Here is a 23780-nt window from a genome sequence, read left to right as displayed (position 1 = left end):
CTGGTAACAAGTACTGTTTCAGTCATTGCTTATGCAGGAAAAAAGAATTTCAAACAGAAAATTTAATAGACATACTTAATACTGTTGGAAGGACTGGAAGAGAAAAAGGGAGAAAGTGGGCATATCTGGAGGCATGAAAAAGAAGAGGGTTTTTAATGCATTTTGAAAATATCTTGTATCCTGGTGCCCTCTGTGCCATAGGAACACAATACATGATTACTGTGACTGTTTTTTAAAAGTCAACAGTCATCCTATGCAGTGTTTTCTGTGCAGAAATAGAGGCCTTCTTCAGTGTGTTCCATTCAATGAAGCTTTAACTGTTTTTTGCTTTACATATTTAAGCTTAGGGCACCCATCTGTCCTCAAAGCAAAACAAAGAAAATATAACTTACTTTTAATACCATTAATCAGGAATTATTTCTTTTCATAAATGTATAGATTTCCAGAGAAGTTGCAGAGAGATAATTGTATTATAATCTGAGCCATCATACTTTTCATACCCATGCATATTCAACTTCCTATTGAAAGTCAGGGTAAGTGAGATTGTGTGAGCAGGGGAAGGGAGAGAGGAAGGAAGAGAATCTTAAGCAGACTCTGCATTGAGCCTGACACGGGGCTTGATCTCACAACCCTGAAGTCATAACCTGAGCCAAAACCAAGAGTTGGAGGCTTAACCAACCGAGCCACCCAGACACCCCGAAAGTCACCTTTTTTTTTTTTTTGGAAGTCACCTTTTTTTTTTTCAAAAGTCACCTTTTTTTTCTCCCGAAAGTCACTTTAAATAGAATTCCATGTTCAGAAATTTATTGCCAGTTCTTAAACTTAGATACTTCTGTGATGTAATTACTCGTGGGAAGGGACCATTGTTTATACACTTATTCCTTGGATTTCTACACTCTGCCTCAGTTCTGTGTCTTACCTTGGCTCTAGGGTGATTGGTTCCTGCTGCCACTCTCCTATCTGTTTACCACCAACAGAGCCACTGATCTCTCTTTTCTCTACATGCCGAGATACGAAAAATACTCTTAGTTCAACTAAGATATAGTAGGACTTTATTGAGGGAACCTTCACTAAAAAGCTAATGAATACATGACTAAACAGAAAGAAAAAAAAAGGCAGTTCAACAATTCTTCGTGCTGAACCAATCAAAAGATTAGCTGCAAAAGAAATTGCGTACTTCACAGTTTATCTACTTGATGGTTAATTTCCCTTTACCTCACCTCTCATGTTCTGCTACACGACAAATCATCTCAAAACTTATTGGCTTGAAACACTGGCAATCAGTTATTTTCTCTCATGGTTCTGGGGGTTGACTGGACTCAGCTGGACAGTTCTCACTTGGGATCTCTTGTGCAGTTGCAGTCAGATGGTGCCTGGTGTCATCTCAAAGGCCGGCTGGTACTGGGTGTTGACTAGAACACCAACATGTAGCATCTCCTTGTAGCTTCAACTTCCTCAGAGGCTGGTTTCCAATAGTGTCCAAAAATATCAGGTGGAAATTATATTGCCTTTAATGACATCGCCTCTGAAATCCTATAGTTTCATTTTCTCTGTGGTCACAGACCTGCCTAGATCCAGGGGAAGGGAACATAAACCCTATCAGTTGATAGAAGGAGGAATGTCAGTATCACGTAGTAAAAACATGTGAATGAGAGATCTTGTTATGTGACCATCTAGGAACAACAGTTTATATCCCTTCTACTGGCCAAATATACTCATCCCTCTTCTCAAGACCACCATGTTTTATCCCATTAGGACATTAGTTTAAAATCTAGGATCTTATCATTTAAATCAGGTCCAGGTGTGGTTGAGGCAAGGCTTCTTTGGTGTGACTCCTCGGATACCATGCCTCTCTATCTGTAGTGTGAACTAAAGAGACAAGTTAGTTGCCGCCGTCTCCCAACATATAATACCGAAACAGGCAAGGATACATGCTACATACCTTCACATTCAAAATGGCGTGGGGGCAGTGGGTGACGGGACAAGAGGCACACAGAATTCCAGCAATTCTAAAATCCATCTATGCACATGTTACCACTTGCTTCATTAGGACTCAGTCCTGCTGCCTGCAAATTATTTATAGCTGCTCTTGACTCTGTTCCCTGGGCTCTTGGTTTTGGCCTCTGAACTTATTAACATAAGAAAAGTAAGCTGCAACTGAGGAGCCTTCTCACCGCGTCTCCTGTTCATTGAAGGTAGGGGAGTCCAAAACCTCTTTTCATTTTGTATTATCTCTAGCCCATTTAGTCCAAGTAGTGTTACTTCTACTAGAACAGTCCTCTAAAAACTGTTTTCTGTGAATCTTACTGGGGTTCACTCCATTAGACAAAAATCACAACCACAAAATTTTCTGAAATAAACACTTGCACTTAAACCCTACCTTGGGCTCCCCATGAAGCTGCTTCAGGGCAGTACCCTTAATATTTTTGGAAGTCCTGTTTAACAGAATTTGTGAGGCATGCTCTTAAGACCCTCAAAGGGCCTTTTGTCTGTCTGAAAAATACTCCAGGGCACCTTAGGTCTTTCTGAGGTCTCAGCAAAAGGTTTTACAATAATGCTATTATGGTTTTCATCTTTAAACCATGTTTTCCTGCCAGACCTATTAAAGGTAAATATTGAATAATACTTACAGTTCTAACTTACTGATAAATTTGGTTATTACTTTAGGAATTTTTGATACACTCTGTGCCTTTGCAACATGTTTCCTTGACTCACCACTAGATCCTGTCACCACCACCCTCCCCTCCTTATACGCTCTCCTTTTGTGATCACATCTACTCCCAATCCCTTCACGAACGTTATTTCAATCTTACTGTCTCCTTGGTTCAGTTGTTAGCTTGCTGCTCTTACTCTAAATGTCTAAAACTGAGCTCATCATTTAAACTAGTGCCACCTGACTCCTTTCTGTTTTCTTCCTCTGTTTCTTAAGGTACAGGATTTTTTCTGTGTCCATTAGCTCAAATTTGTTCATTGTATGTTGTTCATATTAGTATATGGTTACTGATTTTTGTCTGAGCAGTTCTGTGATTTTTGTTAAAATTTCCAACTGTAGTTGTAAGCTTCTCAATTTCTTATTGAAATGCTGTCAACGTTTGCTTTCTGTATTGTGAGGTTATGGTATATCTTCCTGGTGAATTGTTTTTCTCTACTGCTAATAATTTTTCCCTTCAAGTTTATTTTGTCATATGTTAATCCTGCCAGACCAGCTTTCTATTTTCTTTTTTGCTAGTATTTTCTCTTTATCTCCAACCATTCTGGGTGATTATTTCTTTAATTTAAAAATATTTTTTATTTAAATCCAACTTAGTTAACATATAGTGTATTATTAGTTTTGGGGGCAGAGTTCAGTGATTCATCATTTGCATTTAACAACCAGTGCTCATTGCATCACGTGCCCTCCTTAATGCCCGTCACCTGGTTACCCCATCCCCCACCTTCCTTATTTTTTTTTTACATGACATAAAGCTAGACTTTTTTTTTTATTGATAATAAGTAAAATCTATTTACATAAATATTATTACTGATATATTTGGACTTATTTCTACCATCTTTTTTTTTTATAACTTTCAGACAGGTTTATTAATCCAGAAATACCACCCTACATTTGCAAATGTTGAAATCTGTAAGGATAAACAATTGTTACAGAAGCATAAGAGAGCAGTGCAGAAGTGCCTACTCATTGGGATACAGACATAAACCCTTAGAATGAATGAACTAAAACAACAACAACAACAAATGTTTCTGGGTGCTATACAAATGGATATTTTAGATGAAGGGAAACCGCTTGCTTATCACTGAACTAAAATCTTGGCTTGCATTCATCTTATTAAACAAAAACTGTGTTCCCCAAACATCTACAAGTTCAGCTACTAAAATTCCTTTAAAGATCTTTGTGGGTGGTTCCATAGTAAGGGTCAGCCTGAGGTGCGCCAATGTGGGGCTGCGCAGTGTCACTTTACCTTTTGTATTTGTCGTACTTTCCTTTGTCCTTGCTTGCCTTTTATTGGATTGAACAAGGTGCAATGTTAGTTTTTCCAGTCCTTTTATCCCACTACTTGTTGGGAAGTTGCATATTTTATTTCTATTTTATATTGCTACCCTTAAACTAATAAATGCATACTTGCTTTATAAAGTCTAAAATATCAGGATTGGGGCACCTGAGTGGCTCACTCAGTCCTTAAGGATCTGACTCTTGTTTTCAGCTCAGGTCATGATCTCAGGATCATGATGTCGAGCCTTGATCAGTTCGCCCTGGGCATGGAGCCTGCTTGGGATTCTCACTGCCCCTCCCCGCTCTAAAAAAAAAAATCAGGATTATTCAGATCCCGAGTAAAACAAGTATGTTAAGAACACTTAAATTGTGATCTCTCTCCTCTTGTCTTCCTTATCCTTATTTTCTAACATAATAGTTTCACGTTGTTTTAAACCACTCCCCAGACTATTGTTATTACATAAAATAGTTTTTGTTTTTATCCTCATTATATTTATTAGATGTTTGGAACTTTCAGTGCTTCCTTGATCCTACTCTTTCTTTTACGTTCAGTTTCCTATTTACTGAAGCAAATTTTTGAGTCGTTCTTTTAGCAAAGGTCTAGTAATGGTAGATGCTCACCTTCTGACTCACAGTGTTCTTTTGCTTTTATTCCTAATTGCTACTTAGCTGAGTGTGGATTCTAGGCTGACAGTTATTTTCCCTGAGCACTTTGAAGATACAATTTCATTATCTTCTGTCCTCTTGGAAATGGGAAATCAGCTGTCAGCATATTGCTTTTTCTTAGTAGGTCACCTGTCTTCTGTTTTCTCTGAGTGCTTTTAAGATATTCCTCTATAACTTTTATGTTTAGTAATTTTATCGCAATATGTCTAGGTATAGGTTTTGTTTTAATTTTTCTTTTTTTAATTTAAATTCAATTAATTAACATATAGTGTATTATTAGCTTCAGAGGTAGAGTACAGTGATTCATCAGTCTTCTTTTTTTTTTTTTTTTAAAGATTTTATTTATTTGACACAGAGAGAGACAGCCAGCGAGAGAGGGAACAAGCAGGGGGAGTGGGAGAGGAAGAAGGCTCCCAGCAGAGGAGCCTGATGTGGGACTCAATCCCAGAACACCAGGATCACGCCCTGAGCCAAAGACAGACGCTTAACGGCTGAGGCACCCAGGCGCCCCGATCAGTCTTCTATAATACCCAGTGCTAATTACATCATGTGTCCTCCTTAAAGTCCATCACCCAGTTACCCCATCCCCTCCAGGAACCCTCAGTTTGTTTCCTGTAGTTAAGAGTCTCTTATGGTTTGTCTCCCTCTCTGATTTCATCTTCTTTTATTTTACCCTCCCTTCCCCTGTGATCCTGTTTTGTTTCTTAAATTCCACATGTGAATGAGATCATATGGTAATTGTCTTTTTCTGATTGACTTATTTCACTTAGCATAATACCCTCTAGTTCTTTTTTTTTTTTTAAGATTTTATTTATTTATTCAACAGAGATAGAGACAGCCAGTGAGAGAGGGAACACAAGCAGGGGGAGTCGGAGGGGAAGAAGCAGGCTCATAGCGGAGGAGCCTGATGTGGGGCTCGATCCCATAACGCCGGGATCACGCCCTGGGCCGAAGGCAGATGCTTAACCGCTGTGCCACCCAGGCGCCCCAATACCCTCTAGTTCTATCCACATTGTTGCAAATGGCAGGATTTCATTTTCTTTGGGATAGCTAAGTAGTATTCCATTGTGTATATATATATATATATATATGTATATATATATATATATGCCACATCTTTTTTATCTATTCATCTGTTGATGAACATCTGGGCTCTTTCCATAGTTTGGCTATTGTGGGCATTGCCGCCATAAACATTGGGGTGCATAGGCCCCTTCAGATCATTACATTTGTATCTTTGTGGTAGATACCTAGTAGTGCAATTGCTGGGTAGCTCTATTTTCAACTTTTTGAGGAACCCCCATAGTTGTTCTCCAGAGTGCCTGCACTAGCTTGCATTCCCACCAACAGTGTAAGAGGGTTCCCCTTTCTCTGTATCCTCGCCAACATCTGTCATTTCCTGGCTTGTTAATTTTGGCCATTCTGACTGGTGTGAGGTGATATCTCATTGTGGTTTTGATTTGTACTTCTCTGATGCCAAGTGATGTTGAGCATTTTTTCATGTGTCTGTTGGCTATCTCTATATCTTCTCTGGAAAAATGTCTACTTACATCTTCTGCCCATTTTCTAACCGGATTGTTTGTTTTTTGGGTACGTTTTTTGATAAGTTCTTTATAGATTTTGGATACTAGCCCTTTATCTGATAAGACATTTGCAGATATCCTATTCTGTTGGTTGTCTTTTGGTTTTGTCAGCTGTTTCCTTTGCTGTGCAAAAGCTTTTAATCTTGATGAAGTCCCAATAGTTTGTTCTTGCCCTTGTTGCCCTTGCCTTTGGAGACGTGTTTAGCAAGAAGTTGCTGTGGCCAAGGTCAAAGAGGTTGCTGCCTCTAGGATTTTGATGGATTCCTGTCTCACATTTAGGTCTTTCATCCATTTTGAGTCTATTTTTGTGTATGGTGTAAGGAAGTGGTCTGGCTTCATTCTTCTGCATGTGCCTGTCCAATTTTCCTGACACCATTTGTTGAAGAGACTGTCTTTTTTCCTTTGGATATTCTTTCCAGCTTTGTCAAAGATGAGTTGGCCATAGACTTGAGGGTCCATTTCTGGGTTCTGTCTTCTGTTCCATTGATCTGTGTGTCTGTTTTTGTGCCAGTACCATACCGTCTTGATAGCTTTGTAATATAACTTGAAGTCTGGAGTTGTGATGCCAGCAGCTTTGGTTTTCTTTTTTCAACGTTCCTTTGGCTATTCAGAGTCTTTTCTGGTTCCATACAAATTTTAGGATTATTTGTTCCAGTTCTGTGAAAAAAGTTGATGGTGTTTTGATAGGGGTTGCATCGAATGTGCAGATTGTTCTAGGTGGCATAGACATTTTAACAATATTTGTTCTTCCAATCCATGAGCATGGAATGTTTCTATTTCTTTATGTCTTCCTCAGTTTCTTTCATGAGTGTTCTATAGTTTTCTGAGTATGGATCCTTTGCCTCTTTGGTTAGGTCATTCCTAGGTATCTTACAGTTTTGAGTGCAGCTGTAAATGGAATCGACGCCTTAATTTCTTTCTTCTGTCTCATTGTTAGTATATAGAAATGCAACTGATTTCTGTGCATTGATTTTATGTCCTGCCATTTTTGCTGAATTCCTGTATGAGTTTTAGCAATTTTGGGGTGGAGTCTTCTGGGTTTTCCATGTAGAATATTGTGTCATCTGTGAAGAGTGAGAGTTTGACTTCTTCTTTGCTGATTCAGATGCCTTTTATTTCTTTTTGTTGTCTGATTGCTGAGTCTAGGACTTCTAAGTACTATATTGAACAGCAGTGGTGATAGTGGACATCCCTGTTGCGTTCCTGACTTTAGGGAAAAAGCTGTAAGTTTTTTCTCATTGAGAATGATATTCACTGTGGGCTTTTTGTAGATGACTATGTGATATTGAGGTATGTTCCCTCTGTCCCTACACTGTGAAGAGTTTTAATCAAGAAAGGATGTTGTACTTTGTCAAATGCTTTTTCTGCATCTATTGAGAGTATCATATAATTCTTGTCCTTTCTTTTATTTATGTAGTGTATCGCATTGATTGACTTGCAGATGTTGAACAACTTGCAGCCCAGGAATAAATACCACTTGGTCATGGTGAATAATCCTTTTAATGTACTGTTGCCTAGTATCTTGATGAGAATTTTTGCATCCATTTTCATCAGGGATATTGGTCTGTAATTCTCCTTTTTGGTGGGGTCTTTATCTGGTTTTGGGACAAGGTAATGCTGGCCTCATAAAAAGAGTTTGGAAGTTTTCCTTCCATTTCGATTTTCAAAATAGCTTCAGAAGAATAAGTATTAATTCTTCTTTAAATGTTTGGTAGAATTCCCCTGGGAGCCATCCAGCCCTGGACTCTTGTTTGTTGGGAGATTTTTTTATTACTGCTTCCATTTCCTTGCTGGTTATGGACCTGTTCAGGTTTTCTGTTTCTTCCTGTTTCAGTTTTGGTAGTTTATATGTGTCTAGGAATGCATCCATTTCTTCCAGATTGCCTAATTTGTTGGCCTATAGTTGCTCATAATATATTCTTATAATTGTATTTCTTTGGTGTTGGTTGTGATCTCTCCTCTTTCATTCATGGTTTTATTTATTTGGGTCCCCTCTCTTTTCTTTTGGATAAGTCTGCCTAGCGGTTTATTGATCTTATTAATTCTTTCAAAGAACCAGCTCCGAGCTTCATTGATCTGTTCTACTGTTCTTTTGGTTTCTATTTCATTGATTTCTGCTCTAATCTTTATTAATTTTCTTCTCCTGCTGGGTTTAGGCTTTATTTCCTATTCTTTCTCTATCTCCTTTAGGTGTAAGGTTAGATTGTGTATTTGAGACCTTTCTTGTTTCTTGAGGAAGGCTTGTATTGCTATGTTCTTCCCTCTTAGGACCGCCTTTGCTGCATCCCAAAGGTTTTGAACAATTGTGTTTTCATTTTCATTTGTTTCCATGAATTTTTAAATTCTTCTTTAATTTCCTGGCTGACCCATTCATTCTCTAGTAGGATGCTCTTTAGCCTCCATGTATTTGAGTTCTTTCCAAATTTCCTTTTGTGATTGAGTTCCAGTTTTGAAACATTGTGGTCTGAAAATATGCAGGGAATGATCCCAGTTTTTTGGTACTGGTTGAGACCTGATTTGCGACCCAATATGTGATCTATTCTGGAGAATGTTCTGTGTGTACTAGAGAAGAATGTGTATTCTGTTGCTTCAGGATGGAATGCTCTGAATATATCTGTTAAGTCCATCTGTCCAGTGTATCATTCAAAGCCCTTGTTTCCTTGTTGATCTTCTGCTTAGATGATCTGTCCATTGCAGTGAGGGGGGTGTTAAAGTCCTGCTATTATTGTATTATTATCAATGTGTTTCTTTGATTTTGTTATTAATTGGCTTATATAATTGGCTGCTCCCATGTTAGGGGCATAAATATTTATAATTGTTAGATCTTCTTGTTGGATAGACCCTTTAATTGTGATATAGTGTCCTTCCTCATCTCTTGTTATAGTCTTTGGTTTAAAATCTAATTTGTCTGATAGAAGGATTGCCACCCTAGCTTTCTTTTGATGTCCATTAGCATGATAAATGGTTTTCCACCCCCTCACTTTTAATCTGGAGGTGTCTTTGGGCCTAAAATGAGTCTCTTGCAGGCAGCATATCTCTGGGTCTTGCTTTTTTATCTAATCTGATGCCTTGTGTCTTTTGATTGGGGCATTTAGCCCATTTACATTCAGAGTTAACTATTGAAAGATAATTTAGTGCCATTGTATTACCTGTAAAGTTCCTGTTTCTGTATACTATCTTTGTTCCTTTCTGGTCTATGTTATTTTGGGGGCTCTCTCTTTGCTCAAAGGATCCCCTTTAATATTTCTTGCAGGGCCGGTTAAGTGATCACAGATTCTTTTAGTTTCTGTTTGTTCTGGAAGCTTTTTATCTCTCCTTCTATTTTGAATGACAGCCTTCCTGGATAAAGTATTCTTGGTTGCCTATTTTTCTTACTTAGCACCCTGAATGTATCATGCCAGTCCCTTATGACCTTCTAGGTCTCTGTGGATAGGTCTGCTGCTAGTCTAATGTTTCCACCATCGTAGGTTAAGGAGCTCTTGACCCAAGCTGCTTTCAGATTTTCTCTTTGTCTCTGAGATTTGCAAGCTTCACTATTATATGTCAAGGTGTTGACCTCTTTTTATTGATTTTGAGGGGCGTTCTCTGTGCCTCCTGGACTTGAATGACTGTTTCCTTTCCCAAATTAGGGAAGTTCTCTGCTATAATTTGCTCCAATATACCTTCTGCCCCTCCCTCTCTCTTTCCTCTTCTTCTGGGATCCCAGTTATTCTAGTATTGTTTCACATTATGGTATCACTTCTCTCTTGAATTCTCCCCTTATGATCCAGTAATTGTTTATCTGTCTTTTTCTCAGCTTCTTTATTCTCCATCATTTTGTCTTTTTTTTTTTAAAGATTTTATTTATTTATTTGACAGAGAGAGAGGCAGCCAGCGAGAGAAGGAGCACAAGCAGGGGGAGTGGGAGAGGAAGAAGCAGGCTCCCAGTGGAGGAGCCTGATGTGGGACTCGATCCCAGGACTCTGGGATCACGCCCTGGGCTGAAGGCAGACACTTAACGACTGAGCCACCCAGGCACCCCCATCATTTTGTCTTCTATATCACTAACTCTCTCTTCTGTCTCATTTATCCTAGCAGTTAGACCTCCATTTTTTATTGCATCTCATTAATAGCCTTTTTGATTTCAACTTGATTAGATTTTAGTTCTTTTATTTCTCCAGAAAGGGATTCTCTAGTGTCTTCTATGCTTTTTACAAGCCCAGCTAGTATCTTTATAATCGTTATTCTGAACTCTAATTCCAACATCTGACTTATATCCAAACTGATTAGGTCCCTAGCAGTCATTACTGCCTCTTGTTCTCTTTTTTAGGTGAGTTTTTCTGTCTTGTCATTCTTGCAGAATGTGGTCACTTTTCTATTTGTAGAGTTGCAGCAATTCTTTTCTTAGATCTCTGGTTGAGTTCACAGGTGTCAGAATGATGTGATAGCTTTCTAGCTGAATTCCTGGGACCAGACAAAACTAAGGTCTCCTACTCCTCTGTCATCTTGGAAAAGTGTTTTAATTTTTCTTGAAATGTGGTATGCTTTCTTCAGTCTGAAGACTTCCACCTTCAGTTCTAGAAATTCTCTTTCATTCTCTCTTCCATTATTGCCTGTCCCCCATTCTCCTTCTTCTCTTATTTAGGAATTTCTATTCCTGCCTCTCCTCATTCTCTCAGCCATATCTCCTAACTCCTTTCTTTTTTTTTTTTTCCATCTCTTTCATCCTTTTATGCCATATTCTGAATAATCTCCTCAGATTTATTTCCTTAGATTTTATTTTCACCAATTCTTTTTTCCCCAATTTTAAATAATTTTATTTAATGATTTAAAAATATGGAATACCTTCACATTGCTTAAAAATAATTCAAAAGGCAAAAAGGATACAGAGTGAGTGAAAATTCTTCTTCCGATCCCTTTTACCTCAGCTACCTTGTTCTCTTCTTCAAGAACAACCAACATTAGTCACTGTAGATTCTCTCTTGTTTATACTTTGTTTGTGCTACCCGATTTAAAGAGAGACTAGATGGTAGCTGTTTAAGGGCAGCAACTCTTTTGATTTTTAATATATCCCCATTCCACATAAGAATTAATATGTGATAATAAGTACAGAAATAATTAGAAAGAAACTACCCTGCCACTTGGATCTTAATGCTATGATTTTGTAGTTAAGGGGTAGAGTTTGATCCCCAAATTTGCAAGGTTAGGAATTTTATCAGTTTATTGAAACCTTCTCATACTCACAGTAATCAAATTGAGAACAAAGTAAGCTGATATATCAGAATGCCCATTTATTTATTTACATTGAAATTAGTAAATGAGCCAGAATATTTATAAACTGGATGACTCTTAGAGGAAAGTTAACACTGCAAACTAGATTATTACCATGTTTTGTTGCTGACTCCTGGGGGTGTGGGCCTCAAGCTACAGTAATCTCTTTTCTACTCTAGAGCTTCATCTGCCACAGTTGGCTGTGCCCCTAAGCAGGGAAATTCTTTTCCTTTAATCTCTTTTTCCAAGTTCTATACAGACTACTTCTTTTTGTTGACTCTGTCAGTTCTGATAGTTACCTCAAAATTTTGAAAGACAACTGGACAGACATCAGTGTTGTTTACATTGCTTTCATCACAGTCCTGTTTCCTAAGGATATATCTTGATGATTTTGATTAGAATGTGATGATCATTAAGGTTCTATCAACATATCTTGTATATTTGTATATTTTAGGATGAGTATTCATCTCACGCGTTCTGTATATCTAGAGGCATTTTGGGTAGGAACACAGACACTGGAGCCATCTTCCCTAGGTTTAAATCACTGCTCTTTTACTTTGTAGAGTGGCTCCAAAGAGACCGAGCTTATGACCATTATATTATTATGCTTAAATGCCAATGTAGAAAATATACTGGAGGTAGAAGGTAATAACCCAGATAAAAGGATGAGTGAAGAGTATATGGATACATAATATTTACTGTAACCATTCTACAAAATTGACAGAAAGCTGCAGTATTTGTCAGTATATTTTTATTGTATGTATATATATATACACCTAGCACATATATAAGTCATAGAATCTGTCCCTTTAACTATCGGAATTATATTTTCCTTCTGTAGAATTGTTTTTATAATTAAATTACAAATGTAGTCATTAAAATTACCTATAAACTCTTCTTGTCCTACCACCAGCTTTAGAAAAAAAGATTTCCAGTAGATCAAATTTTAATTATTAATTTTGGCCAAACTACTCAAAAGCTCCTATATTTAATACTTATATCTAATTAATATAATCAGCTTGCAAAGCTCTTTGTCCCTGAAGGGAAAACAGGAATATAAAATTTATCTAATTTGTTTAAATTGTTAAATTTTTTTCTTTTTACTAGTTTTAATTATATATGGTGTTCTTTCAAAATTTAGGGCTGATGGATAGCTCCCATTTACGTAGCTGATTTCACCAAATTAGCTATAGAAAATATATCATTTTGGGGCGCCTGGGTGGCACAGTGGTTAAGTGTCTGCCTTCGGCTCAGGATGTGATCCCAGCGTTATGGGATCGAGCCCCACATCAGGCTCTTCCGCTATGAGCCTGCTTCTTCCTCTCCCACTCCCCCTGCTTGTGTTCCCTCTCTCGCTGGCTGTCTCTATCTCTGTTGAATAAATAAATAAAATCTTAAAAAAAAAAAAGAAAGTATATCATTTTAATTTTACTTGTAATAAGTAATCAAAAAAATAAAAAAGGGTACTCTAGGATCTAAGACTTTTTTTTTTCCTGGGGAATGTTTCCTCATTGTTGATTTGATCAATTTTCACCCAGTTTATCAGTAATACATTTTAAACTGTCATCGGCAAAATCTGGTTTGGTGGTATTGATTGTCCAGGTATATCACTGTGTTAAAATCAGAAGAGCCTAGCTTTGGGGGGGGGGTCAGAATAATAAGAAGTTAAATCCTAGTTCCATCCATTTACTAATAACTCTGTCACTAAGATAGGTTAACCCCCCCCCTTTTTTTTTTTTTTGGAACTTAATTTTTTTTTTCTTATTATGTTATGTCAGATACCATACAGGACTTCATTAGTTTTTGATGTAGTGTTTCATGCTTCATTGTTCGTGTATAACACCCAGTGCTCACTGCAGTATGTTCCCTCCTTAGATTAAACTTTTTGTATCTGTTTCCTGATCTAGAAAATGGAGTTTGTAATAGTTGCTTTATTAAATTTCAGAGATTAGAGATAGCATTTGTCCAGTCCCTGCCACTGGTTAGATACTGAATAAATTATATTATCCCCAATAATGATGTAACAGCAGCTCAGAATAACAATTAAGCCTTGGGTCAGTTCTTAGCTTTAGAGAATATAAAATGAGTTTTTCCGATCATGCTGTAAACAAACATTTTCACTTCATGTAATTACTTTTTTTAATCTCATTTTTTATTGTGGTAAAATATACCATAAAATTTACCATCGTTACCATTTTTGAGTGTACTTAGAAGCGTATTCATGTGTTGTTAAGTACATTCATAGTGCATAGCCATCGAACCATCCATCTCTGTAACCGAAACTGTCTTCCCGTTAACTCCTCATTTCCCCCTCCCTAGCCTCTGACAGCCAACATTTTACTGTCTATGATTTTGACTACTCTGTGTAAACACAAAAGTGTTGAAAACAGGGTCTCAAAGTCGTCTTTGCATCCCCATGTTCATAGCAGCACTATTTATGATACGTAAAACATGGAAACAGCCCAAGTGTCCATCGGCAGATGAATAGATAGGCATTGTGTTGTAATACATACAATGGAATATTATTCAGCCTGAAAAAGGAAGGAAATTCTGACATATGCTACAGCATGGATAAACTTTGAGGATATTATGCTAAGTGAAATAAGCCATGTAATTACTTTTTAAACTTATTGATTTTTTCACACTCTCAAAAACTATTTTAAATATGATATTAATGTAAAACTCTGTCTTGCCAGCAGGGAATATAATATATTCAGTTCTGTGGGATGTAAGTTGTGATTTATAAATATCCAAGAACATGCTCTCTCTTCTTTTGAATTTCTAGAATTAGATATTAAACTTGAGTATTCTAGACATCTTTGCCCGCTCCTGAGCCTGTTGCTTTATTTTTTCTAAATAGAAGAAAAGCTTTGAATTTTTAAAATTCTAATTTAAAAAATTAGTTCATTTTAGTGCATTGTTTGATTTTTAACTTCAGTCAGGTTATTCTATTAACTTTCATCTTTTTAAAAAATTTGAGTGGATGAGGGCGCCTGGGTGGCTTAGTTGGTTAATCATCTGACTCTTGATCTCAGCTCAGGTCATGACCTCAGAGTTGTGAGATTAAGTCCTGAGTTGAGCTCCTTGCTGGGCGTGGGGCCTGCTTAGGGTTCTCTCTCTCCTTCTCCCTCTGCCCCTTTCACCCCCCCTTAAAAAAAATGAGTGGATCATCTTTTTTTTTTTTTTTCTTAAAGAGATCTATTGTTATGGGATGTGATGGAAATGAAATTTGTGTGATTCAGATTAACATGTTGCTTACTTAGTGCTAATTGCTCATAGATAAAAAAGAAAACTCAAAGTGCTTATGTGGTTAAGTGTCAGGACTTCTAGTGAGTGTTGATTCTGCTACTAACTTCCGCTGTGGCTTTGAGAAAGCTGTAACAACCACAAAGATTGAGTGTTTGAACACACACAAAACAGTTTACCAGAAGCATTTGTTAAAAGGCAAATTAAAGAGTTCTTTGCTTACATTTAGAATTTAATTATTTTAGTTTTTAAAGATTTTTCCATTTATTTGAGAAAGTGAAAGAGGGGGAGAGAGAGAGGGAGTGCATGAGCACAGGGAGGGGCCAAGGGAGAGGGAGAAGCAGACTCCCCACTGAGCAGGGAGCCCAACTCAGGGCTCATCCCAGGACCCTGTGATCATGACCTGAGCTGAAGGCAGATGCTCAGCTAACTGAGCCACGCAGGTGCCCCTAAAATTCTTAAAAAGAACTTTATTTCATTTGATTTTGTAAAATCATTTAGAGGCAAGAAGATGGTAGTGGTGATCCTTTTTATTAGTGGAAAAAGCATGGGCTCCAGAGTTAAACCAATCAAGATTTAGATACCTACCACCACTCTGTGTGATCTTGGGCAAGTGTTTTATAACTCTGATTGTTGGTTTCTACATCCGAAAACTGGTTTTCATAACAGCTAATATTTATTGGCATGTGCCAGGCATTGTACTAAACACCTTAGATACATTATAATAACCTTATACGGTAAATCCTACTCCCCTCATCTCACAGGTGAGGAGCAGAAGTGTAGAAAAGCAGGTAATTTGATCAAGGTCACATAACTAAACTTGTATTGTTAAAAGAATTAGAGATGATGTATGTAATATGTATGTAAAGTAGTGTCAGACTCTGAGTAAGTGTTCAGCAAGACATTATATGTTATTGTTGATGCTGTTCTAAAAGAAACCAAAGTGCATTTGGATCGGACTTGGCTTACAAATAGTCTGTGAGCTGAGGATTAAATTCTATTTCAGATGTCTGTTTCCCAGTTGGGATTCCAGAACTCTAAAGTGAAATTTCCAGATTATAAACAACTTGAAGAAAGGCAGCCATGCCTTTTAATTTTCTCTTATATTCCATAGTTTTCTCTTATATTCCATATACCAAATATAATACACATTTGAGAAAATAGTATGCATTTGATAAATACTTATTGATGATTATGAATTTCTCTTGAAAGGACAAATGTGGATATATTTATAAATTAAAAATGGCCATTTTCTGAAAAGTATTTCATTTCCTTTAAGGGCTAATTCTTTCATTCTATTATTTTAAAGAGTTGCCACTGGAGGGTAATTTTAGGACTTTCATTATAAGAGTCTTTTGTTTTCACATTGGTATAAGAAAAAAAATGAGAAAGCTATAGAGAAGGCTGACCTCTCAAGAATTTCTGTGTGGGGAATTAGTAAGGCATGGCAGTCCATAAACCATTTTTCTCCATTTATTTTTTTGTATATTTTCAACAAGCTGTACTTCTAGTTAGTGAAAGTTGGCAATTTTTTTTAGTATCAGGCCAAATTCCATTCTCATCAACTCAGAGTTCATAGGACATAATGAAGTCTAAATTCAACCCTAACTTGAATGTATTTTAATAAAGATGGCCTAGTCTATTTGGGGCTCGGTTTGCCTCAAAACAGTCTTTAAGAATAGTAAATTTTATAACAAATCCTATAATGTATATCCTAGTTTTAAAGAATAGCTTGTATAGTTTTAGTCTGATTGTAGCAATAACATATCTGTGAATGATGCTGACATACCAATATGCCTTTCTTCATTAGAATATAATTTTGTGATATTTTGTCAGATAATCAGATCTTTACAATTGGAGCAAATGCCTTCTTCCCTAGAAACTTAAAATTCCTGTGTTTCATCACTGGAATTACTTGTAAACTTGTTTGTTTACAAGTAGCAATTGACAAGTGGGAGGAGATTGTCAAATGGGTAACAATGAGATATTTTTCTTCCTTCATTATCTTCCTGTGCTTGGTCAGGATTTTTTTTTTTTCTTTCACAAGCTCTTTAGAATTATGATGCTTTGGTCTACTATGCCTCTTTGCCTTTTTGTTCACTAATGTATCCAAGGGCCTGGAACAGTGCTTGGCTCGTAGTAGGTCCCAAATATTTGTTGGATGAGAGAATAAAGGGTCTCTTGTTCTGCTCTTGGGCATCTTTACTATGCATCTTGCTTTTTGACTTACCAGATACATTCTGAGGTTTAGCCACTGTCCACTAGATTTTGACTTATCAACTGGACTCTGTATTATAGTAGGATATTATTTATAGAGACAACTGTGCTTTGTAATGATAAGAGGAAAAGAACTGACAGACTGAAAACACTCTAGAGACAGAAAGTAGATTAGTGGTTGCCTGGAGCTGGAATTGGAGGTGAGAACAGAAAGTGACTGCAAATGGGCAGTAGGCATCTGTTTTGTGTGAAGGAGATGCTCCGAAACTGGATTGTGGGGATCGTTGTACAATTCTGCAAACTTACTAAAAATCACTGTGTTGTTAAAATGAGTGAATTTATAGTATGTAAACTGTACCTCAGTAAAATTACTAAAAAAAAAAAACTAGGTTGAGAGTGTATAATTTTTGAAAAAATTGGAAAACTAGAATGATGTAATTATTTTCTTTATTCCTTACTGTAGGTATGACTTGTTGCTATAGATAAATGACTAGTTTACCATTAAACCAATTGTCCTGTGAAGTATTTCAGGACAGAGATGTTCATTTTATTCTCTGGAAAAGTACTTTCTTTTGCAATATTAGCTTGGAATTTATAAGGCTTTTAATATAAAACATCTTGTTATGTCTAATTTCCTAATCCTCTTTTATGGAAATAATCCAAAACTAGAAAAATGAAGAGATGTAAATTATTCCACATTGCTGATAGTTGGTTTACATTTGATTACAAAATTATGATACCCCATTTTTTTCCATTGCCTTTCTGAAAGATTAGTTCAACTTACCTAGATTGCTTTCTTTTCATTTTTTTTTAAAACATTTTATTTATTTATTTGACAGAGATAGAGACAGCCAGCGAGAGAGGGAACACAAGCAGGGGGAGTGGGAGAGGAAGAAGCAGGCTCATAGCAGAGGAGCCTGATGTGGGGCTTGATCCCACAACGCCGGGATCACGCCCTGAGCCGAAGGCAGACGCTTAACCGCTGTGCCGCCCAGGCGCCCCTCTTTTCATTTTCTTAAGTGAATTATTTATGGACTCTCTCTAATGTATTATCCTCCCCCCCATCTTTTTTTTTTCCTCTTTTTTGGTTAGGAGATTATTTGTATTTTAAAATTACTTGTTGGGTGAAAAGTTTTTCCATGAAACTACTATTTTTTGTGTTCTGTATGTGTCTCCTCCCAAAGAGTACAGCCCCTTTAAAAATGTGACTATGTCCTGAAAAATTATTATAAGAGATTTCCCACAAGTCTAATAAAAGCCAAATAGTTTAAAGATCTGATTAAGGTTATTGAGATCAGTTAACTCTAAAGTCCGAAGTTGTCAAGCATTGGCAAGGATGTGAGGACCTAGTGACATTGTAATTAAAAGGTATTTGTATTTTTTTAAAAAGATTTTATTTATTTATGTGAGAGAGAGTGAGAGAGCACAAGCAGGGGGAGCAGCAGAGGCAGAGGGAGAAGCAGGCTCCCCACTGAGCAAGGAGCCCAACACTGGGCTCGATCCCAGAACCGTGGGATCATGACCTGAGCTGAAAGCAGATACTTAACCGACTAAGCCACCCAGGCCAAGGCATTTGTATTTTAAGAATGAATTGAGGTGGCTTGATTTCTCATTAGTTAGATCATCGTGCAGTTATTCTGTGGCTTGAAACTATTAGATGATAATAGTTGTTATTGTTACTATTATATTTGATAATATATGTAGTGCTGGCTGTATGTCAGACACTGTAATTCTAAAGACTTTTCTTAAGGAACTCATTTAATTCTGGTGAGAATCCTATGAAGTAAGGACTACTACCATGCTCCTTTAACAGGTAAAGGAAAATAAGTCACACAGAACTCACTCAGGGTCACACAGCTGGAAAACCCAGGCAGGCAGGCATGGCTCATCATCACTATACCAAAATTAAAAAAAACACTTTTTCTTTTTTCAAAAGCAAAAAAAAACCCCCAAAAAACCTTCATCCTAAAAGGATTAAGAAATCCATAGTATAAGAAAATAAGAGTTAATAGTCTACTGCTAGATGGAGAAATATGTTCTTCCATTTCTTCTTTATTTTTATTTTTTTCCTTGTTTCCATTTGTGTTTTATTTATATATTTCTATTTTTATGTCATTTATGTTACTTTCCATTGTTACTTTTATGACTCAGTGTTATTCTCAGTCATTGATATGCTCTGTTTACTCACACTTTCATACTATCCTAGGCTGATAGTTCAAACAGTATTATTTGAATTTAGTCAGAAATTTTTTATTAGGATTTCTTTCATGTGTCTGATAGTTTAATCAGTTGTCCCCTGGGATCGGTTGAACATTTCTATGGGAACTCTTCAAGCATTACCTGCTTCTTAAAAGGTGTGAAGTATAAATGCGCATCACATTTCTGTCTACCTTTTGAGAAATCTGTATTATTGTAGCTCAAAAGGTGAATTTCATGTAAGAATGCTTACGGTTGTTGGTTAAATAGTGATGTATCAGTGTAAATAAAAATATTTTAATAAATTGATCTCTGTTGAATTAAACTGATCATACAATAAATGATCTCACAGTATGGATATGTTTTAAAGAAAAGTTTAAGGTATTATTTTTTTAAATCATTCATCCCCATTCCTTTGTTTTTATTTTATTTTTTAGGATTTTGGCCCCTAACAGTAATTATCAAGATGTTGAGACTCTCTATAACTTCCTAATCAAGTATGAGGTATGAAAAATATTTTAAAATGCTTATCATATTTCTACCATAAACAAGTTTTACTATAAATAAACACGATAGAGGTCTAAAACCATCCGGATGCTATTTAACTGGCATTTGCTTTAATTTTTTAAAGGCCACGGAAGTTTGTCAAAGATCAAATTTTTTCTTTCATTCATAAAATAAAAACATGGAGTCCTATAATAACACACTGTCTCCAACACAGAATTGTTTCTCATTAGGGCACGGTTGGCGTTTCGGGGCGGGTCATTTCTCCATTGTGTGGAACTCTGCCGGGTGTTCAGCATCGCGGCTCCTCACGTACTAAATCCCAATATCTGAGTCCTGTGACAACCGAAAATACCCTGCCGCCCCACTCAGCTCACAGACCCAGGTGGCCCCCAGGGAGAGAGCCGCCTCTGAGAACCGCGGTTAGTGAGGAGGAAAGCTGTGATTGGTTTCCTGTGTAGCGGCAGGACACACCCTCGGTGTGAGAGCGGAGGGCTGCGGTGCGGCTCTGTGTGTTTGGTGACTTAACTTGCAAGCTTTCCTCCTCGGCGCTGAGCCAGGGAGAGCACTCTGTTGATCTTCGTTTCTCTGCCCATGTTCCTGTGTGTTCTTTCTTTTCAAGTGTGTGTGTAAGTTTTTAAATGCTCCAAATGAAGGAATGTGACATATATTCAGTTCTCACATTTCTTATGGTGTCCAACTTTTTAAAATCTGTTCACTTTTATTTCTGGTTTGCTCTTTATATAACTCTTTGTCTGTAACATCTGACATTAAGAACACAGACTGGGGTCAAACTACCTGTGTTCAAATGTTGGTTCTACTCCTTATCAGCTGTATGCTCTTAGAAGAGTTATTTAATTCTCTTTGTCTCAGTTTCTGCATCTGTAAAATGGCAATAACATCAGTAGATAAATTATGGATATTCTTTAAAGACTAAATAGCTTCATGTAGATGAAGTGTTCCAAACAGTACCAGACACAGAGTTCAGGGTTCAATAGTGTTACCTATTTTTTGGAAAGAGTAGTGTTTACACGTGTTTTTTAGAAAATCAGCCTTAATACTGTATTGACCATGTGATGGACTTATTAAGAGGACTTCTTCTTTGGGATGATTTATATAATTATTTCATCATGCTTTTTGAATTTTAAATGGAGTTATTAATTTTAACAAAAATATATTTGTGGAAACAATAGGGCAATTTTAAAATCGCATATCCTGGAAAAATCTGGGACATTGGTCTTTTTTGAGTTTAGCACTTTCCATTGCTGAGAGTGTTGGGAGAAAATGTCTAACTCATTATGTATAAGATGATTCCCAGATTTTTAAAATCCTTTCTCTTAGCAGCACTTCCCCCCGCCCCATACCAGTTACTACCTTGGAGGTGTTTCTCACATAAACATCACATTTGAGACCATCTAAATCCTTTAAGATGTTTAGCTATTTTAATACTTAACCTTTGCCTTTTGTTCTTGAATTTTTAAGAATTAATATAGCCATTGCTAATACCTGGCTTCCATTATAAGCAGTACAACAAAGAACTGAGGACACCATTTCCACAGTCAGCTGTATGTACTGACAAAGGCATCTGGTAGCTCTTTTTTCCCTGAGAGTTAAAATTGTGCACTTGAACATAGAAATGATATTTAACAGTGTAATTCAAAATGTCCCAATATCAGTAATTCAAAATCTATCTAAACTGATGAATATGATGAAAAGAGATATTTCAGGCTAGAACCTGTGGTATATGTCGTGAATTTGTGCTTCAGTTTTCCTTTATTAGTAGTAAATTAGCTGCCTACTTTTTAAGTCATCCACTGTGACCTGGATCCACACCACCGTTACACCTCACCTGTAGTCTGGGATGAGTGTCTAAATGTATGTGGGTGATTGCTTTTAAAACTAACGCTGCATCTAGATACTTTTTTCTCTTAAAAATCTAAAGGCTTAAGGAGCTATTTTGTATTCATGTTTTTTATTCACATCAGGTTCAAAACCACTTCTTAAGCTGATTTTTCTCAACAGTTGATAAAGAACAGATTATTTCCTTCATCCTTTGCTCAAACATCTGCAAGGTTGTTGACATTTGCTGGCCTTAAGTTTGCATACATTATAGGTCCTGGATATTGGGACAATAGCGAAAATATCAGGGTTTCGTTGACATGAGAGTAGAACACTTAAAGAAAAAGGAATTGTACTGGTTGACAGTCTAGCTCTAAATGTATACCTTAAACATTTTTAGTTCTTTTAATAAAAATTATGAAGTACCTAAAAAATTAATTATAATTACATACCAGTTTTATACAGTCATTAAATATAATATTAAATATTAAATATAATTAAATAACATTAAACATATAATCCTACTTTTAAGTAAAATTTAGGATTATATAGATTTAAAATGTTGTATTTAAAAACTGTGGGGGGATGGGATGCCTGGGTGGCTCAGTTGTTTAAGCGTCAGCCTTCAGCTGAGGTCATGATCCCAGCGTCCTGGGATTGAGTCTCGCACTGGGCTCCCTGCTTAGCTTAGCGGGGAGCCTGCTTCTCCCTCTGCCTGCCGCTCCCCCTGCTTGTGCGCTCGCTCTCTCTGACAAATAAATAGATAAAATCTTTAAAAAATAAATAAATAAAAACTATGGGGGCACCTGGGTGGCTCAGTTGGTTGAGTGTCCATCCAACTCTTGGTTTTTTGGCTCAGGTCATGATCTCAGGGTCATAAGATCAAGCCCTGCATTGGGTTCCACACTCAGTATGGAGTCTGCTTGTGTTTCTCTCTCTCCCTTTGCCCCTACCCCTGCTTGCACAGTCACATGCGCTCTCCCTCTCTCTCTCTAAAATAAATAAATAAATAATCTTAAAAAAAAAACAACTGTGTATTTTTAACCTTTAGTGAATGAAACATTTTCTACACAATATGATAATTTCCTCACTGAAAAATTTATACCAATTGTTTAAATATTTTTTAAGTAAATTGAACAGAAAATAGTCTCATTTAGTTTTCCATCACTAATTCAGAATTTCTGAAAATTTAGGCACTGTGCTATTTGTTATCTGATAAAAAGAATTTATTAATATCCAGATTTTTCCCTGCACATAAGTAGAATATAGCCTCAAGAAATACAGGATTCCATCACTGTGTCTCCACATGTGTGCCATGATGAGTCTTTGTGTGATAAAGGACTTTTATATTTATAGTATTGTAAATTATATTTCTGAATTATGTTATGAAGTTAAACATATTAGTTAAAATATTTGGACCTTGATAGTCTGAAAAAGACATTTCTTTAGAAAATGTCTGTAAATTAAACTTTAAAAGAAAATTAACTTAGTATTTAAATGAAAGTGAAGATCCTTCAGTAATAATTTTTGCAGGGTCAGCCATAGTATTCAAATGTTGTTAAAGTTGAATGCTTAACTTTTTCTTTCAGCTTGAATTATTTCTAATGTTCAGGATATAAACAAGATGTGGCTACTACTGCTTTTAAAATCATCTACCTCTATGACTCCAAATTTACTCCAGTCCTTTAAATATAGAGTTATTTTAACTTTTTAACATTTGCTTCTTTTAGAAAAGAAATATTGAATATGTGCTTCAGAAATCTTCTAAAACTCTAGGCTCATTGAAGCCTGAATCTATTGATAAGAGCCAGTAGGAGTGAAACTTAGCATTGCATGGAGTACACATTTTTTTCTTTCCACTTGTCTACAAAGTGATTATCTGCTTCGTTGAGATTCCCATAACCCCAAACCCTGGATCACTTCTTCTGGTTCTGTGAACAGATTAAGTTGTAACATGAGGACGAGTATTTTTACACACAGTTCAGTGTTGTGTAAAACACTGCAATCACTGAACTTGTGATTGTTCTTTTCATGCAAACACTAGAAACTGGACATTCTGTTCCCTCAGAGTATGAGTCACTCTACTTGTGCTCTTACTGCTCATTTGACTTCATATGCATTTTTAATAACTACATCTTGGTTCTTTTCAGGTAAATAGAAATGTCCAATTCACTGCCCAGGAACTTTATGATTGTGTGTCACAGTCTGAGTATCGGTAAGTCCCGTCTGTATTACAGATAATGCTGTTGTCATAAGCTTTTACCGTACACAGCACCACTTGGTTTGCT

General features: G+C 36.6%; 1 protein-coding gene across 5 annotated transcripts in view; it reads left to right on the top strand.

Annotated features, from left to right (window-relative positions):
- Nucleotides 1–23780, top strand: part of SWT1 (SWT1 RNA endoribonuclease homolog) — a 98666-nt gene that overhangs the window by 61125 nt on the left and 13761 nt on the right. For 3 of the 5 annotated variants that reach the window (XM_011227018.3, XM_019801378.2, XM_002920851.4), the window contains exons 17-18: nucleotides 19587–19653; nucleotides 23643–23707. In XM_011227018.3, the coding sequence (XP_011225320.2) occupies nucleotides 19587–19653; nucleotides 23643–23707 (132 nt within the window). Of the gene's footprint in view, nucleotides 1–2050; nucleotides 2995–19586; nucleotides 19654–23642; nucleotides 23708–23780 lie in introns of those variants that run through there. The other 2 variants (XR_004627274.1, XM_034666796.1) reach the window with 2 other exon arrangements.

Source organism: Ailuropoda melanoleuca, chromosome 8 (genome assembly GCF_002007445.2).
Source record: "Ailuropoda melanoleuca isolate Jingjing chromosome 8, ASM200744v2, whole genome shotgun sequence".
Taxonomy (NCBI): domain Eukaryota; kingdom Metazoa; phylum Chordata; class Mammalia; order Carnivora; family Ursidae; genus Ailuropoda; species Ailuropoda melanoleuca.
Note: the sequence above shows the minus strand (reverse complement) of the source record. Positions and strands in the feature narration are given on the sequence as shown.